Source organism: Sinocyclocheilus anshuiensis, unplaced genomic scaffold (genome assembly GCF_001515605.1).
Source record: "Sinocyclocheilus anshuiensis isolate Anshui unplaced genomic scaffold, SAMN03320099.WGS_v1.1 scaffold894, whole genome shotgun sequence".
NCBI lineage: Eukaryota > Metazoa > Chordata > Actinopteri > Cypriniformes > Cyprinidae > Sinocyclocheilus > Sinocyclocheilus anshuiensis.
Window position 1 is genome coordinate 197263 of NW_015536505.1, and position 19491 is coordinate 216753.

At 37.6% G+C, this 19491-nt stretch overlaps 2 protein-coding genes and 1 pseudogene across 2 annotated transcripts; 2 read left to right on the forward strand and 1 right to left on the reverse strand.

Annotated features, from left to right (window-relative positions):
* The first annotated feature begins 10993 nt into the window (after positions 1–10993).
* Positions 10994–14185, forward strand: LOC107691085 (complement C1q-like protein 3). The gene is made up of 2 exons (XM_016489567.1): positions 10994–11692; positions 12379–14185. The coding sequence occupies exons 1-2, from the start codon at positions 11135–11137 to the stop codon at positions 12556–12558; spliced, it is 738 nt and encodes a 245-aa protein (XP_016345053.1). The 5' UTR covers positions 10994–11134; the 3' UTR covers positions 12559–14185.
* A 25-nt stretch (positions 14186–14210) lies between these two features.
* The window catches only part of LOC107691095 (phosphotriesterase-related protein-like), a 10004-nt pseudogene continuing 4723 nt past the window's right edge, over positions 14211–19491 (reverse strand).
* Positions 14630–17927, forward strand: LOC107691073 (complement C1q-like protein 3). The gene is made up of 3 exons (XM_016489557.1): positions 14630–14636; positions 15852–16548; positions 17183–17927. The coding sequence occupies exons 2-3, from the start codon at positions 15991–15993 to the stop codon at positions 17360–17362; spliced, it is 738 nt and encodes a 245-aa protein (XP_016345043.1). The 5' UTR covers positions 14630–14636; positions 15852–15990; the 3' UTR covers positions 17363–17927.

Below are 19491 nucleotides of genomic sequence, written 5' to 3' on the forward strand. Positions count from 1 at the left end.
ACTGTTGCTGTGTCTCTTCTCTTGGCTGGTGATCTCTCTTTCGTCGCTGGGGCCCTCTTCTTGACCCTCTGCTTTATTTCCCTCTCTCTCTCTCAGGTAACATTTTACATACATGCTGGGTACATTTAACTGTATATGTATTATCATCCTTCATCTACTTTGTAACCAATTCAAGTGTAACCACAATGAAATACTGTTATTAAACCATTTCAATTATAAATTATGTGATAACTAGTCTTGACTCAACATTAAATTTGAAGTGCTACCTATTGCAATACAATATAGTCACATAATAGTAATGCTGTCCCACATATTTGGCTATTCTAACTGCACTTATTTCCATCATTGGTATAAGTAGCAGTGGGTGGTAATACACAAGAAATGTACAGTTTTATACCATCGTGCTGATAACGTTTCTTTAGTCTATTTGTATCTGAACCACTGTAGGGAAAGGGTGCTTACACGTGGGAGTGCTGTGTGCAGTGTACAAATATGACTGAATGAATGCAGCCACTACACTATCAGTGACCAGAAAAGTTAGCGAATGGAAAGGATGATTTTGATTGTAATCTGCATGTTTTGGCACGACATAGCAAAGTCTGAATTAATTGTTTTGGCATGTGTTCTCAAAACACATCCCATATTGCTCATGTGTTAGTGCAGTGGGTGGCAAGGCAGTCTTTTGTGGTTGTTCGAAACCATTTGACCACATGAGTATCTACACTATGAAAGCAATTCCGTTTAATGCATTTTCAATTATCTCTGGAAGTGGTCGAAAGTGGACAAGCTCAAAACATTTCAGACCCTGTTTACACCTGTACACAGCATTGCCCACTTGTTATCGGATCGATGGAAATGAATCTTACAAACTGCAAGGTCAGTAGCATTACTTCCCCACCTTCTATGCTTGAATTCCTGTGGCATTGTTAGATTGTTATATATTGACATGATCACTTTTAATATGTAAACTGTTATAGATGCAATTTTATAAAATCCTGGCTCTTCAGAAAAGCTTGTATTTGTAAAGTACTGCAGTCTCTGAGGGGTTGAATAATTTTGATTGCAACTGTACTTGCAGAGAGTAATCAAAGGAATAGAGAACAGGTGTGAGCTAATCAGGATATGGAAACAAAGGCAACTAGGTCAATTAAAACACAGAACAAGGAAACACAAAGTCAGAACCAAAGTTGACCATACACATGACAATGGTCACAGACGTGCAGTTTCGTCTACACATACAGTACATATGCTGTCTTAATATATAAGGACATGAACAAATGTATCTCATCTCCAGTCACTTCACTATTTCATTTGAGAAGACTATCATCATATAATATACAAGACAACCGTCAAAATAAAAGTTTGGTTTAACTTGAAGGCATTTTGACAAAAATGTATTAGTATAGTTCAGTAGAATTGACTTCTCATTATTATTATTGTTATTATTACTACTACTACTACAACTACTACTAATAAAACCTTATTTTTAAGGAATTATCACACAAATGTTCTTCCATGTTTTAATTTTAACAGTAAACCTGTGTCATGCAGCACTGTGTTTAGAAAAATAAATAAATAAATAAAGAGGGATTGTTAAATTTTCATTTGAGTTCATTTTAAAAGATTAAATTGTCAATGTTTTATACCTTAATTTCATTACCAGTCTTAGATAATACATTTGTATTAAATAAAATAAAATTAAAAGTTTTAATAAATTGTTATATTGCATACATTGTATGATTAAAATAGACATTTAAATATGATTTAAATAGACATACTTTTTGATAACTACAATTTAATTTCACTATTAAAACCGAGTATAAGAAAATTTAAATGGATCTAAGAGTAACAAATTGTAGCAAGCATATGCTTAATCACTGTTATAATTATTATGAAAGGGTCCTTAGAAAATGTTCTCCTCTGTAAGGAGTCCCTGACACAAGCCTATTTCACAATCACATATGTGTATTGAAATATACATTAGTCTTTACCAGCGCAATTATTAGTAATTGCATCATATACTCATATACATATATTTTTCATTCTAAATTGTATAAGAATGGAAATGTGCAGCACTTACATGCACGGTTGTAAGTGTGTCTAACCACTATAATTTCAAACCAGTGGAACAATGTAAAAACACTGCAAAGATTTTGTTTTATATTCCAGACGCTGCCTCAACCTCCATCGTTCATGCTTTCTCACCTTTTAGTCGCTCTCTTTGCTTTCATTCCCATTCTCAGCGTTTACAATTAAGACATGCATTTAGTCAGGCTCTTGCCATTATGAGAACAAACCCTCCAACATGCAGTCACGAAAAGCAAAATGGCAATCAGTAACTCTATTGTTCAGTGGGTTTCAAAACGGGCACCTCAGCCTAACACTTGACTATTTTACCCTTTCAAACTCTCATTGCAATTTGAGGCAAGCTTCTCATAAGTTTCCCATTGATCTTCACTGCCTAAATATGAGGACGACTGTGCTCCAAATAACGCACCACATGAATTTTGAATTCTCATGAATATCGTGGATTGATTTCCAGAATTTATTTTAGGTCCTGGGCGCAAATAAATTTGTACCGCATTGCGATTTAGTCAAAGCTTGGGCTTAGACTTTGTCATGGAAATTTCATCCACGCAAGGCACGATAGTATGGAGAAGACCCACTCATTGTCACAGCAGAACAAAAGTGGCTTTACATGCTCATTTATATGCTAGTTTGTTTTCTCTGTCATCCTCAATGCTCAATACATGTTTTTCTATATCTCCTCTGGCCTTCATCTCTGAGAGCCTCTGTTGCTCTGTTTGTGGCAGATTAGTAATGCTTCCCCTCTGTCACGGACAGCAGAAGGAGAGAGACATGGTGCGAACGTGTGCCAGTCCTGAGCAGCTAACACCCAGTAGGGTCTCTGAGCATGTTCACCCATTACATAAGCACAAACAACTCCAGAGGCTATAGATACAATGCTGACTGCATCTTGGAACAAGTTGTTGAGAATGATAACTTTAACTGTTTTTGCTGCATTTGAAAGGCATCTCCTCAATCAAAATGTTGCAAAAAAGAAAGTAAGTCAATCAATTGATGTTAAAAATCTATTGTGGTGTTTTGGTATTCAAATGTTAGTGCATCATGTTCATAGTTAATGTGATTAACTTCACCATGTAGTTGCTTGAACACCTAAAAGAATGGACTTCATACATCCACTAAAAATAACCTTGAGTTGGTTAAAGGTCATTGTAAAAACAAAATGGCTTTGAAATGTTAGGCGTTAGGGTTGATTGTGGATTTTTACATGTGATTTAAGTATCTAAAATTTACAAATACATTTGAGGCCAAGGTATTTCAGTTCACCAAAGTCTGGTCTTCAATAACATGCCTACTTGTGAAAGAACGTGGATGGATGAATATGTAGTTGCAAAAAAATGCTAATGAAATTTAAAATGATGAGTTGCCATGGTGATGGTGATAAATCTTTCTTATCAAGGTTATCCAATACTTTGCCTCCCAGCTGTCTGAGGAGTGTACAGAGTAATTGATCATACTAGACTAGATCTATTGATCAAAATTGGTGCTCTCAAAGATTCGTCGATTGTGCTGAAACCAAATGTCTCCGTCAACAAACTCACAGATGTTTGCTTCAGTTTCAGGTGTAATTAAAAGGAGGAGAGAATAATCATTAAGCCCTTTCGAATGCTTTACAAAGCAACAGGGCAAATGAGGTTTAGAGCAACTAAGCGTGTAGGACCTTTTTCTGTGAAACATAAAAAGTCTACTCATTATGTACTCACCCTCATGTTGGTACAAACTCAAAAGAACTTTTTCCTCTAGAATAGTGATTCTCAAAGTGTGGTACAACCAGTGGTCCTGCAATGTTGTCAGGTACACAACATGACTCTGGAAATGTACACTATTTGATTAAAATACATTTACATTTCGAAACTTTGTTATATTGTTTGTGATGTTCATGTTTTATCTTATACACTGATCAGTCACAACATTAAAAACACTGAAAGGTGAAGTGAGTAACACTGTCAAATGGTGTATATTAGGTGATGTCAGTTCTTGAATTTCATGTGTTGGAAGTAGGAAGAATGGACAAGTGAAAAGATCTGAGTGAATTTGACAGGGGCAAAATAGTGATGGCTAGACAACTGGGTCAGATATCTCCAAACAGCAAGCCTTGTGGGGTGTTATGCAGTGGTTGGTACCTACAAAACAATGGTACAAAGAAGGACAACCGGTGAGCTAGCATCAGAGACATGGCCACCCAAGGCTCATTGATGCATGTGGGGAGCAAAGACTAGCTCGTTTGGTCCAATCACACAGAAGAGCTACTGTAGCTCAAACTGATGCTGGCCACGATAGAAAGGTGTCATAATACACAGTGCATTGCAATTTGCTGCGCATTGGGCTGCGTAACCACAGACCAGTCAGAGTGTCAATTATGACCCCTGTCTACTACCAAAACAGTGCCTACAATGGGCAAGTGAGCATTAAAACTTGACTATGGAGCAATGGTAGAAGGTTGCCTGGTCATTATGCTCTTTGCAATGTTCTGCTGGGAAACCTTGGGTTCTCGCATTCAAGTGGGTGTTACTTTGACATGTACCACTTACCTAAAATTTGTTGCCGACCACATACACCCTTTCATGGCAGTGGTGTTCCCTAATGGCAGTGGTCTTGTTCAGCAGGATAATTCCCCCGCCACACTACAAAAATTGTTCAGGAATGGTTTGAGGAACATGGCAAAGAGTTCAAGGGTGTTGCTGTGTTCTCCAAATTACCAAGATCTCAATCTGATTAAGCTTTTATGGGGTGTGCTGGACCAACAGATCTGATCCATGGAGGCGCCAACCTCAGAACTTAAATGATCTGCTGCTAATGTCTCAGTGCCAGATACCACAGGACACGTTCTGAGGTCTTGTGGAGTCCAAACCTCGATGCATCAGAGCTGTTTTGGCAGCATGAAGGGGAACCTACCCCATATTAGGCAGGTGGATTAAATAATGTGGCTGATTAATGATACAGTATATACTGTACCATGCCCCCAGAAAAATATTTCAGAATGTTCAAAATAAGTAACCAAAGGTGTAGTTAATTACATTAAAATTAAAATATAACATATCTCTCAATTATTTTTCATTGTCAAAACAAGTAGTTATATAAAGAACCAGTAATTACATATTTGTAGAGGGGGCGTTTACACAAAAAAAACATTTTCATCTAAAACCGGAAAATTTGTTATGCTTTATGGCCATTCATTTACATGACAACAGTGTTTTGGGGCCTGAAAATGCTAACTTTTGAAAACAGGTTTCAAAGCACACGTTCGTGCATGCGCAAAGTTCACAATACCATTATCATCTCCATGTAAACGCGAATTTGTGAAAACGGTGACATCATGTACAAGTGTATTACTTGTTCAGTCTTTATGTATGCGCACAGGTGTGCAGTGTTTCTTCACAACATGACATTGCCAACTATGGGTCTGGCATTCATAATACAGCCTTTTAGTCATTTTTGCAGATCCATGTAAATGGGGATCGTTTTAACAATTTTGTTGTCTACCCACAAAACTTTTCAAAAGTGCAAAAGAAAAACTTCCGTTTTTATGTAAACGTACCCTGCACACGTGTCCAGAGCTTACAAACTATAATTTGAAGAATCCGTAATGATGCTTGCATATGGTGTGTGAATGTTCTAAAGTAAGTAAAGAACGGGCTGGTTACATAAGTATAGTTAATCATCCCTCGGCAGGAGTGAGTGGCAGCGCAGTAAGAGGCCATGCTTTGAGGGGGTGATGGTGTGGTCACACCTACTCTTCCTTTCTGTTCATCTGCGCTCTCCATTCTGGCTCAGGCCTGGTGCCACAGACCTGCCGAGTGACAAACTTAACGAAGACCACAATAGAAACAATTAGTCAGAGCCAAAAGAGACAGAGATCATGGCTTGCGAAGCGTGTTGTTTGAGGTCATTTGGAAACACGATTGAGAAAAAAAAGCATCTGTATAGTAGAATCAGTGATACACCCCATTTACAGGCATAAACCCATGTGATTTTTCTTTTTTCGTGGCACTTTCTAGCGAAATGTTCAGGCCATTTTTCCATGTAATGACTATTGCACAATATTCCATATTCCAGTCTATGTCATTTACTGTATGTAAGAACAGATTTTTCCTTTTCGTTTTTTTTTTTACTTCATGCCATCACCTGGATTGTATTGGTCTGTTATTGCCTCAAATCAGGTGCAATCTAGTATCAGCTTATTTTCTTGTGATTTTTAATGTAGATTGTTCTACCTTTTGGAGTATGTCCACTTAGAAATTGCTAATAAATATTACAAAGAATTACAAAGAAACAACAATTAACACATTGAATAGCATAATCTTGTGCAATCTTTTCAATTTAATTTGTTCATTTTCATGGAAAGATGTTAGAGCATTGCTTATTGAACAGCTGCTTCATGCATTTAGATATACAGTGCTGCTTGAAAGTTTGTGAACCCTTTAGAAGTTTCTGCATAAAATATAACCTAGAAGATCAATGGATTTTCACGCATGTCCTGAAGGTTGACAAAGAGAACCCAATCAAACGAGATGAAAATATATACTTTGCCATTTATTTATTCTGGAAAATGATCTAATATTACATATCTGTGAGTGGCAAAAGTATGTGAATCTCTAGGATTAGCAGTTAATTTGAAGGTGAAGTTAGAGTCCATCTGTTCAGAGGCATTTTTTTTAATCGGTGGGATGACTTTCAGGTGTCAGTGCGTGCCCTATTTTATTTAAAGAACAGGGATTTATCAAAGTCTGATCATGTTTGAGGAAGTGAATTATGGCACAAACAAAGGAGACCACTGAGGGCCTCAGAAAAAGAGTTGCTGTGTGCATCAGGCTGGAAAAGGTTACAAAACCATCTCTAAAGAGTTTGGACTTTCCAATTCCACAGTCAGACAGATTGTGTACAAATAGAGGAAATTCAAGACCACTGTTACCCTCCCTAGGAGTGGTCCACCAACAAAGATCACTCTAAAAGCAAGACGTGTAGTCTGCGAGGTTGCAAAGGACCCCAGGCTAACTTCTAGAAACTAAAGGCCTTTCTCACATTGGCTAATGTTAAAGTTCATTAGTCCACCATAAGGAGAACACTGAACAACCACGGTGTGCATAGCAGAGTTGCAAGGAGAAGGCCACTGCTCTCCAAAAAAAAAAAAAAAAAAACTGCTGCCCGTCTGCAATTTGATAAAGATCATGTGGACAAACCAGAAGGCTATTGGAGAAATGTTCTGTGGATGGATGAGACCAAAATATAACTTTTTTGGTTTAAATGAGAAGCATCATGTTTGGAGAAAAAAAAAAAACACTGCATCCCAACTCCTCATCCCATCTGTGAAACATGGTGGTGGTAGTATCATGGTTTGGACCTGTTTTGCTGCATCTGGGCCAGGACGGCTTGCCATCATTGATGGAACAATGAATTCCGAATTATACCAGCAAATTCTAAAGGAAAATATAGGACATCTGCCCGAGAACTGAATCTCAAGAGAAAGTGGTTCATGCAGCAAGACAACAACCCCAAGCACACAAGAAAGAATGGTTAAAGAAGAACAAAGTTAATGTTTTGGAACGGCCAAGTCAAAGTCTGGACATCAATCCAATTGAAATGTTGTGGAAGGACCTGAAGCAAGCAGTTCATGGGAGGAAATCCACCAACATCACAGAGTTGAGGCAGTATTGTACTGAGGAATGGGCTAAAATTCCAACAAGCGGTTGTGCAGGACTGATCAGCAAAGAAACATTTAGCTGCAGTTATTGCTGCAAAATGGGGTCACACCAGATACTGAAAGCAAAGATTCACATACTTTTGCCACTCACAGATATGTAACATGATCATTTTTCTCAATAAATAAATGACAAAGGATAGATTTTTGTCTCATTTGTTTTATTGGCTTATCTTTGTCTACTAAAGATTTTTGCCACTGACAGATATTTAACACTGGATCATTTTTCTCAATAAATAATATATTTTAGTCTCCTTTGTTTGATTCGATTATTTGTCTACTTTCAGGACTTGTGAGAAAATCTGATGATGTTTTGGGTTATTTATGCAGAAATATAGAACATTCTAAAGGGTTCACAAACTTTCAAGCAGCACTGTATTACACAATGGTAATGCAAAATATTCATAATATTATGGGAAAAAAAGTTTTTTTTTTTTTTTTGTCTATTGGAGCACTGCTGTGCACATGAAGATGGCGTGTGACTCATGATTATCAGTGATGGTCCAATTACGCTGAGTAAGCCACTGAGAGAGCCAGCTGGAGAGGACAAGACAGGACACAAGTGCTCATTGACTCAGAGAGGGTGTGTGCACTGGTGCATCTGTGTCTGTCTGTGTACATACAGTACAGGAGGTGTGACTGAAGCAGTGAGCTTCTTACGCAAATGCTTCTTTATATGAGATATGTCACGTGTGAGAACACATTTGGTGAATATCACGGTTTATTGTCTTCATCTATGCTCTTTGTAACATAAAAGCTCTCAGGTAAAAGTTAAGGTGATAGAATGAAGATCATACTATTTTAATTCACCCTTTGAAGGAATTTCATAGGCTTTCCTCTTGGAGGGTGTTGTTTAATTCAGTGTAATAATTTTCATTAATCAGCAGGCCTCTCATTCACAAATACCTGTGGCCGGTTGCATAAACTGCTTAGATTTGTCTTACAAGATAATCTTTTTTTTTTTTAATGATTTAAAAATCTTTTTTTTTTCTTTTTAAAGTCAGTTACATAATAGAATGGTCTAATTTGAATCCGAAAAGTAAGACGGATTACCCCTTGACTAACTGCTAGTTGGTCAGTCTAGTTCTTTAGACACAGTCTTAAAGGGATAGATCACCCAAAAATGAAAATTCTGTCCATCATTTACTCACCTTCAATTTGTTCCAAACCTGTGTGATTTTCTGTTTTCTGTTGAGAAAAAAAAAGATATTTTGAAGAATGTTGGTAACCTTAGTTGACGGTAACCACTGACTTTCAAGGTACGGAAAACAAAAATACCATGAAAGTCAACTGCTACTGTCAACCGTTTGGTTACTGTAACACAGTTCGTAGTCACGGGAAGAAGGAGGCAGGAACCGGTGAACGTTCAAAGAAAACTTTAATAATAAAATAAACACAAAATAGTGCGACAGCCCCTCGCGGACGACTGTCGTGCACAAACAGAACCAAAACACAAAATAAAATCCAGGCCTGGCCCTCTCTCGTCTTTCACTGTCGTAGCTCCTCCTTTTATCCTTCTGGAGCTCTCGGCCCCGCCCCCACTCGTCACATACCCCCATCGCCCCTCGCAGGCAGTGTGGGGTACCCCCGAGACTGAGCTCCGCTTGTTCCTGCTGCCCGATCTCCTCAGCACCGCGATCCCCCTCAGCAGCGAGGGCTCTCTGACAGCGTGTCCCTCCTTCCTCCTGGGTTTCGGCACCAATGTACCACAGTTCGTAGTCACGGGAAGAAGGAGGCCGGCGAACGTTCAAAGAAAACTTTAATAATAAAATAAACACAAAATAGCACAAATAGAACCAAAACACAAAATAAAATCCAGGCCTGGCCCTCTCTCTTCTTTCACTGTCATAGCTCCTCCTTTTATCCTTCTGGAGCTCCTCCGTGGGACTCGAGACCGGTGAGTGGTGCAGGTGTCGCTTAAGCTGCCATATTCCAGCGGTATAATGAAAGCCAAGGGGAATGAAGGTCATAGAGCTGTTCAGGTTGTAGTCCTAAAACCCGGAGGAGAATTTGCATTTTGAGTCGTGAGCTCCCTCTGAGGATTTTCATATGGCTTTTTTGATTTATGAATAAAATAAGGGCTGTGGTTAATATCACTTGAAGATGATGCATTAACCTAAGGATGTTGAATTTTTACAGCAGTCGTTCAATTCATCAAGCATTTAAACTCACATATTTGTAGTAGTAGTTGTTCTTATGTAGCAAACTGTCAGGAACTAAATAATAAAACATTTTTTAAATTCTTGAGGGAAACCATGGCAAATTTAACAAAATATGCATTGAGTGTCTGTCTGAGGAAGTAAGTTTCAAAAGTTGGGGATCAATAAAATTTTTTTGTTTTTGAAAGTAGTTGTATGTCATCAACGCTGAATTTATTTGATCTAAAATACAGTAAAACACTAATATTGTGAAACATTTGAAACATTAAAAATAACTGTTTTCTATTTGAATAAATTTTAAAATGTAATATATTAATGTGATGGAAAGCCATTACTCCAGTCTTCAGCGTCACATGATCCTTCAGAAATCATAATAATATGCTTATTTGGTGCTCAAGAAACATTTCTTATTCTGAATGTTGAAAACAGTTACTGTATAATAATATTATGAATACCGTGATATAGTTTTGGGGATTATTTGGGTAATACAAAGTTCAAAATAACATTTATTTAAAACAGATATCTTTCTTTTAACATAGTATTTTTTTACCGTGACTTTATCAATTTAATGCATCCCGAATGCTGAATAAAAGTATAAATTCTTAAAACTGACCCCACACTGTAGTACATGCATACACACCAACTATTATTTATAAAACTGTAAAAATGTAATAAATTATAAGTTTGTCACAAACACATGTGACACTCTGAATTGACATTTAATAAAAATGCCCTTATCATGAGTTCACATTTCTCTCTCAAAAAGCTACAAAATAAGCTAACAAAAATGTAGTCACTTTGCATCTTTCTAAAGATACAGCTCACGTGCGCGCACTCTCTCTCTTTGTCTTTCTCACGACATACCCACCCAGCACTCACCATCAGGTGAGAAAGCAGGGCTGTAATGCATCTCTCACACATTTCTGTTTCTGTTTCCAATCTTTAACTTCGCTTTCTATATAAACAAACAAACACTTTGTTCAGATGACATCTACATCAGCTCAGGGAATGATATAACGTCTTCATTGCAAAGTTAATTGACTTTCTCTACAGCTACAGGGAAGTTTTTGTTTTTGGCGTCTCTTCTGCGCCGAGCAAAATTGCGCGTAAATCGCAGCGCGAGGAGCGCCCGGTGCTGTCGAGACTGGGCGTCAGAGCGCGGGTGATCGCCACGGGCGTGCTGGGTGTTGTCATGGTGCTGGTGCTGGTCATTCTCATCCCGGTGCTGGTCAGCGCGGCGGGATCCGACCCGCGCTACGAGATGCTCGGTGCGTGCCGCATGGTGTGCGATCCCTACGGAACGAAGTCTCCATCATCAGCACCGACAGACAACCGCTTGGTTCAGTCCCCACCAACTTTCATTCGCGGTCCGAAAGGAGAGCCAGGGCGCTTAGGACGGATCGGTCCGAGGGGCCAGCCGGGTCCACCCGGACCTCCAGGTCCCCCCGGGGTCATAGGAGAACCGGGGCCACCAGGATTACCCGGTCCGCCCGGAGTCACCGGTGTCATAAGCACGGCGACGTACAGCACCGTTCCCAAAATCGCATTCTACGCGGGACTCAAGAAGCAACACGAGGGTTACGAGGTGCTGAAGTTTGATGATGTGGTCACTAACTTGGGCAATCACTATGACCCCTCGAGCGGTAAATTCACCTGCTCCATCCCGGGGATCTACCTTTTCGTGTATCACGTATTAATGAGAGGTGGTGACGGGACTAGCATGTGGGCTGATCTGTGCAAGAATAACCAGGTAGCTCATAAATCCAGCTGTCACAATTTATATATTCATCAATCAACAAATCAATCTATGCATCAACTGATGCATAAGAAATCTTTTTTTTTCTTATATTTTTAAATAGGCTACTTCTAAATGAAGAAATTATTTTTTTTAAATAAAACATTTCTTTAAATATTTTCTAATAATCAATACTTGTATATAATGAAAAATATTTTTAAAAAGTTAATGTGTTTTAGTATGTCTATGTCTAATGTTTTTATTATGCCAGTCTAGTTATACGCACCAACTAGACTGATTGAATATAGGAATATTACACATTTTCATAAAATTAGAATATTATCATTTATATTTATTCAATATTTAACTATTATTATAATTATCATAATTACATTATGTTTTGTTATTATACAAGTTCTGTATCATATATAATATTCTGATATTGCAAAAAACCAGCATGTCCTCTTTAGGACAATAGCACTTCAGAAATCAGAAATATTTTATTTTAAAAAATGCCCACGTTAATGGAAAAAAAACAACAACAAAATGTTGCCTTGTCTTCAGAAAATAATGCTAACTTCCATAGGGACAATTTTAAGGTGTTGTAATTAATATGGAGTCATAACTTAATGTGCAATTATTTAATGGGATTAATATAGTATTAATTGTATCTAACACAAGTTCTAATCTTTTTCTTGTAGTTGCGTGCAAGTGCAATAGCGCAGGATGCAGATCAGAACTATGACTACGCCAGCAACAGTGTGATTTTACACCTGGAGCCTGGAGATGAGATCTACATTAAACTAGATGGAGGCAAAGCGCACGGGGGAAACAACAACAAATACAGCACATTTTCAGGCTTCATGGTCTACGCCGATTAACAGCCGTGGCATGGACTGCACTTTCAGATGTACCTCATTTTGACATCACAACGTCATCAGAGGTCACAAAAAAGTTTAACCCTCAAGCTTGTGACAACTCATCCATGTCAGCGCGAAGGACAAAACAACTGAACGTCCAGAGGAATTACTGAATGATCATACATATCGAAGCATGAGAACACATCCTCTACACACAAATTAGTTTTTAGAAAAATCACTGTGATTTCGAAAAAAAAATCTTACAGCATAACACTGATGATTGCAGTATATTTATTGAGATTAACTGGCCGTGAAAGCAGAAAATCATTTGACATAATTCCATTCCATATGTGCCTACCTTTGATCAGAAGAGGCTGTTACAGAGCACATGCCATTAGCCCGGAAATATAGTTCAGATTACATTTCTTCAATAATTTCTCATTCTTCATACACAAATTGTCACATTCAAGCCACAGTTCTGTTCCGTTTTATATAAATGTTGTCATTTAAAAATATTATCACTGTCTGGTATGTGCAGTGTCTTCAAAAAAGTGTGAATAAAATATATTGTATGATTTGCATGCGTGTATAAATTTGCTATAAAACTAAAAGCTCTACATAGTCAACAAATGCAACTATGAAATATCCTTGACTTGATTACTTCAAGTATTGTCATCGTTTATAATATTTTGCTATTCCTTTAAAAGCACTAAACGAAATATACAACTGTAAAATGGTAGTCCTATATCTATATCTATACATTCAAAAAGCAAATCAGTTTTTCATGCTGGAGCAAAAAAAAAAAAAAAGTAAAAATGAAAGGAAATGGGCAAGATTAATTACCATGCCATCTTCTTAAAAGTAACTTACGGATGACTCGGCATGTTTTGTAATATTACCTTGCTGTTACACGGGAACAGAGCACCTGACAGTGTCATTATTTTACTAGTGTGAGCAGCCACCTGCTCCAGAGAAACTCATCTCTCTGTCCTACACAATGACCTGCCAGAACGCATGCCTTCAAATGATCAGATGCGCTGTGAAACATCAGGCTTGCCAAAGAACAAACGTGTACAGCAAGCAGTCTTACTTTAGGCATACGGTCACATTCAATCACCTTAGTTCTAATAGTCAGTCGTTGTCAAGTATGTTCAACATTATTAACTGGTTGAGATGTTTGCAGCTACACAATATCAGAAAGAAAATTTTGCAAACTATTAGAATGTGTGATTGATTAATAGATATTTTGCACGAGCTAATTAGTAAGTAATGTAGTCAGGATATTTCATCAGACCTTGTAATACACTAGTACTGTTCCACTTGTTTCCATTATCTATTGCTTAGTTGTGATCCCCTGAGCTGCATTATTAGTCTAATTAATCATATTTTCTTTGTCAACTTAAGTAAAAAGCACCTATTTTCCACAACTCAGAGCCATGCTTTTATTTTACCCACTTTTTTGTGGTGAGAGAACTTTGATCATTGAAGACTGGTGAATATTTGATATGAATATTCTAGTTAGTGTTAAACTTAACATGTGAGCTATGGGTCTCAACTTTGCCATCTTACATAAAGGTTTTTTCTTGGCATCAATCGTTCCATGAAGAAACCATTCCACTGCACGATTATTAAAATATTCTTCACACTAAAAAAAATGTTTCTTTTAAAAACTGTTCATTGAAAGGTTCTTTGGGGAACCCAGAATGGCTCTTCTATTGTGTTTCTATAAAACCCTCTCTTGAAACCTTTATTTTTAACAGTGCACATGAATTAACGCTCACCAAAGTAAGGATTTTAGCATCAAAATCAACAGTACAACAAAGTTCCTAACAATAAAAATTAGAAATCAATTTTTGGTATGTTAACTTGAGGAAGGAAATTGATTTTTAAGGCGGTTGGTTTATTTAAATGTCAGCCATTGTTTAGGATTCTCTATCAGTATTTTGTCCACCTGGTTCTGAGTGATACCTCGAGACAGCATTTTGGGAACAATATTCTTCAGGATGTGGGAGAAGCCATGACCGCCATACTTGGTCAACATTCTTCAAAATATCTTCTTTTGTGTTCAGCAGAAGAAAGAGGTTTGAAACAAGTGGAGGGTGAGTAAACGATGACATAATTTTTGGGTGAACTATCCCTTTAATATAGTGACTGTTTATGCAAACAGCCTCACTGATGTCCTTCAGTTTGATGAGCCGCTGAGAACTTAATTTTGAGTCATATTGATATTAGTGTCTAAGATGACAATGTGTGGAACTTTTTGAGGTGCTTTATCACCCTGAATTGGTGCAATTGATTATATTTCTCTAGCTGATTTATGGGTAAAGAGAGACTATTTCTGTAGGATGAGCAGAATAACAATTTACACCGATTACAGTTTTGGCACTTAATGTACTGGGTTGCTTTCTTGGGCATCAATGAATATTTGCACTTTTTGTAATAGTTGTATGCTCTTAAGCTCATCAACGCTGAATTTATTTGATCTAAAATACAGTAAAACACTAATATTGTGAAACATTATTACCATTTAAAATAACTGTTTTCTATTTGAATAAATTTTAAAATGTAATATATTAATGTGATGGAAAGCCATTACTCCAGTCTTCAGCGTCACATGATCCTTCAGAAATCATAATAATATGCTTATTTGGTGCTCAAGAAACATTTCTTATTCTGAATGTTGAAAACAGTTACTGTATAATAATATTATGAATACCGTGATATAGTTTTGGGGATTATTTGGGTAATACAAAGTTCAAAATAACATTTATTTAAAACAGATATCTTTCTTTTAACATAGTATTTTTTTACCGTGACTTTATCAATTTAATGCATCCCGAATGCTGAATAAAAGTATAAATTCTTAAAACTGACCCCACACTGTAGTACATGCATACACACCAACTATTATTTATAAAACTGTAAAAATGTAATAAATTATAAGTTTGTCACAAACACATGTGACACTCTGAATTGACATTTAATAAAAATGCCCTTATCATGAGTTCACATTTCTCTCTCAAAAAGCTACAAAATAAGCTAACAAAAATGTAGTCACTTTGCATCTTTCTAAAGATACAGCTCACGTGCGCGCACTCTCTCTCTTTGTCTTTCTCACGACATACCCACCCAGCACTCACCATCAGGTGAGAAAGCAGGGCTGTAATGCATCTCTCACACATTTCTGTTTCTGTTTCCAATCTTTAACTTCGCTTTCTATATAAACAAACAAACACTTTGTTCAGATGACATCTACATCAGCTCAGGGAATGATATAACGTCTTCATTGCAAAGTTAATTGACTTTCTCTACAGCTACAGGGAAGTTTTTGTTTTTGGCGTCTCTTCTGCGCCGAGCAAAATTGCGCGTAAATCGCAGCGCGAGGAGCGCCCGGTGCTGTCGAGACTGGGCGTCAGAGCGCGGGTGATCGCCACGGGCGTGCTGGGTGTTGTCATGGTGCTGGTGCTGGTCATTCTCATCCCGGTGCTGGTCAGCGCGGCAGGATCCGACCCGCGCTACGAGATGCTCGGTGCGTGCCGCATGGTGTGCGATCCGCACGGAACGAAGTCTCCATCATCAGCACCGACAGACAACCGCTTGGTTCAGTCCCCACCAACTTTCATTCGCGGTCCGAAAGGAGAGCCAGGGCGCTTAGGACGGATCGGTCCGAGGGGCCAGCCGGGTCCACCCGGACCTCCAGGTCCCCCCGGGGTCATAGGAGAACCGGGGCCACCAGGATTACCCGGTCCGCCCGGAGTCACCGGTGTCATAAGCACGGCGACGTACAGCACCGTTCCCAAAATCGCATTCTACGCGGGACTCAAGAAGCAACACGAGGGTTACGAGGTGCTGAAGTTTGATGATGTGGTCACTAACTTGGGCAATCACTATGACCCCTCGAGCGGTAAATTCACCTGCTCCATCCCGGGGATCTACCTTTTCGTGTATCACGTATTAATGAGAGGTGGTGACGGGACCAGCATGTGGGCTGATCTGTGCAAAAATAACCAGGTAGGTCATAAAGCCAGCTGTCACAATTAATTTATTTCTTCATCAATCAACGAATCAATCTATGCATCAATTGATATATTTTCTTATATTTTTTAATATTTCTAAAATAAGAAATTATTCTTATTTAACGTTTCTTAAAATATTTTCTAATAGTCAATACTTGAATATAAAATGTTTATCTGACAAATATTTTTTTTAAAGATTAATGTTTTTGATGCACCAACTAGACTGATTGATTTATGTTATATATTACACGTTTTAATAAAATTTGAATGTTATCATTTATATTTTTAACTTACACTTTGTTTTTATTGTATTATCATAATTACATTATTTTTCATTATTATAAAAGTTCTATATCACATATTATAATATTCTGATATTGCATAAAAAGCTAGCATGTCCTCTTTAGGTTAATATCGGATAACAACTTTTAGAAATCAGCAACATTTTATTTTAAAAACACACCCACTTCAGTGGAAAAAAAATCTAAATATTGTCTTAAGAAAATAATGCTGAACTTCCATAGGGAGAATTTTGTTTTAAGGTGTTGCAATTAATAACTTAATGTGAAATTACTTCATGGGATTAATAAGGTATTTATATAACATGCGTCATAATTATTTTCTTGCAGGTGCGTGCAAGTGCAATAGCGCAGGATGCAGATCAGAACTATGACTATGCCAGCAACAGTGTGATTTTACACCTGGAGCCTGGAGATGAGATCTACATTAAACTGGATGGAGGCAAAGCACACGGGGGAAACAACAACAAATACAGCACGTTTTCAGGCTTCATGGTCTATGCTGATTAACGCCGGTGGCATAGACTGCACTTTCAGATGTACCTCATTTTGAAGTCACAACGTAATGAGACTGAGGTCACAAAAAGTTTGACCCTCAAGTGTGTGACAGCTCATCCACGTCAGAGTGAAGGACAAAAACAACCGAACGTCTAGCGAAATTACTGAACGATGCATGTGAACACATCCTCTACACACAAATTAGTTTTTAGAAAAATCACAGCGATTTAGAAAAAAAATCTTACAGTGTAACACTGATGATTGTAGTATATTTATTGAACGATTAACTGGTCGTGAAAGTAGAAAATCATGTGACATCATTCCATTCCATATGTGCCTACCTTCACAATGACACATGGCTGATCAGAAGAGGCTGTTAAGAGCACCCGCCATTAGCCCGGAAATACAGTTCAGATGACATTTCTTTAATAATTTCTCATTCTTCATACATAAAATGTCCCATTCAAGCCACAATTCTGTACCGTTTTACAGAAATGTCTTCATTTAAAAATATTATCACTGTCTGGTATGTGCAGTGTCATCAAAAGATTGTGAATAAAATATATTGTATGATTTGCATGCGTGTATAAATTTGCTATAAAACTAAAAGCTCTACATATATAGTGCAGTACAGCAATCAACAAATGCAACTATGTAATGACCATGACATGATTACTTCAAGTATTGTCATAGTTTGCCATTCATTTAAAAGCACCAAACAATACACAACTGTAAAATGGTAGTCCTTACCTAGATCTATACATTATAAAAGGACATCAGTTTTGTAAACAAAATTCTCATATTGGAGCAAAAAAAAAAAAAAAGACAGGAAATTGGGCGAGATTAATTAACATGCCATCATCTTATAAGTAACTTATGGATGACTCCGCATGTTCTTTTAACATTACCTTGCTGTCACACAGAGACAGAGCACCTGACAAGTTCAAGTTCAAGTTGAGCTTTATTGTCATTCTGCTGCATGTGGGGACATACAGTGGAACGAAATGTCGTGCCTCACAGGACCACGGTGTTACATAAATACAGGCATACAACAATGAAGTAAAACAGTAAAAACCTATACAGTAAAGCAGTAAAAACCTATACACAACTAACCTACTGACTGATTTTGATTATAAATATACTATATATACATATATAAATGTTTACCTATACATAAGTTTAAAAAAAAATACTGACTATACGGATGCTTCACATAAACACTGTACCTATACACAGATAACCTACTGACAGATTTTGACTATGAATATACTATATATAAATGAATAAATACAGTGTCATTACTTTACTAGGAGTCGCTGTGAGCGGCCACATGCTCCAGAGAAACTCACCTCTCTGTCCTACACAATGACCTGTCAGAAAGCATGCTTTCAAATTATTAGATGTTCTGTGAAACATCAGGCTTGCCAAAGCTAACATGTACAGCAAGCTGTTGTTGTAAAGGGGCAACTGTATGTCCAGCATTATATTGCTTTTGTTATATTGCTATAAGTTCAGCATTAATTGGTTGAGATATTTCCAGCTACATAATATTAAAAAAAGCAGATTTTGCAAACTATTACAATGTGTGATAGATTCAAAAATATTTTGCATGGGCTAATTAGTAATTAATGTAGTCAGGATATTACATGGGACCTTTTTTCCATTATCTATGGCTTAATTGTGATTCCCTGAGTAGAATTATTAGTCTAATTAATAACATTTTCTTTGTTAGTTCATCCAATTTAAAGGTGGGGTAAGCAATTTTTTAAAAACGCTTTAGAAAACTGATTCGGGCCGACTAGCAAAACGAACTTGTAGCCAATCAGCAGTATGGGGCGTGTCTACTCATGATGTGGAGGAGAGAGCATTCAGTGCACAGCACGGATATTAGCCGAGCCGAGCGACAGAAAGATAGAGATGGCGGATAAAAAACAAATGAGGAAAACGTCTGCGGAACAAAAGGCGGCTTAAGTCAATAAGGCAAGATGTAGGACCCATGTAAATATCAGCTTTCCAGCGCTGGAGAGAACTCGAGGAGCGGAAGGCCTGCGATCGGACGCCGAGGTTGCTTTGTTTCCTCTCGATAGGTGAGTAACACCTTGTCTTCGCCTCAACAGCTAAAGTCTGTCTAGTACACTGGA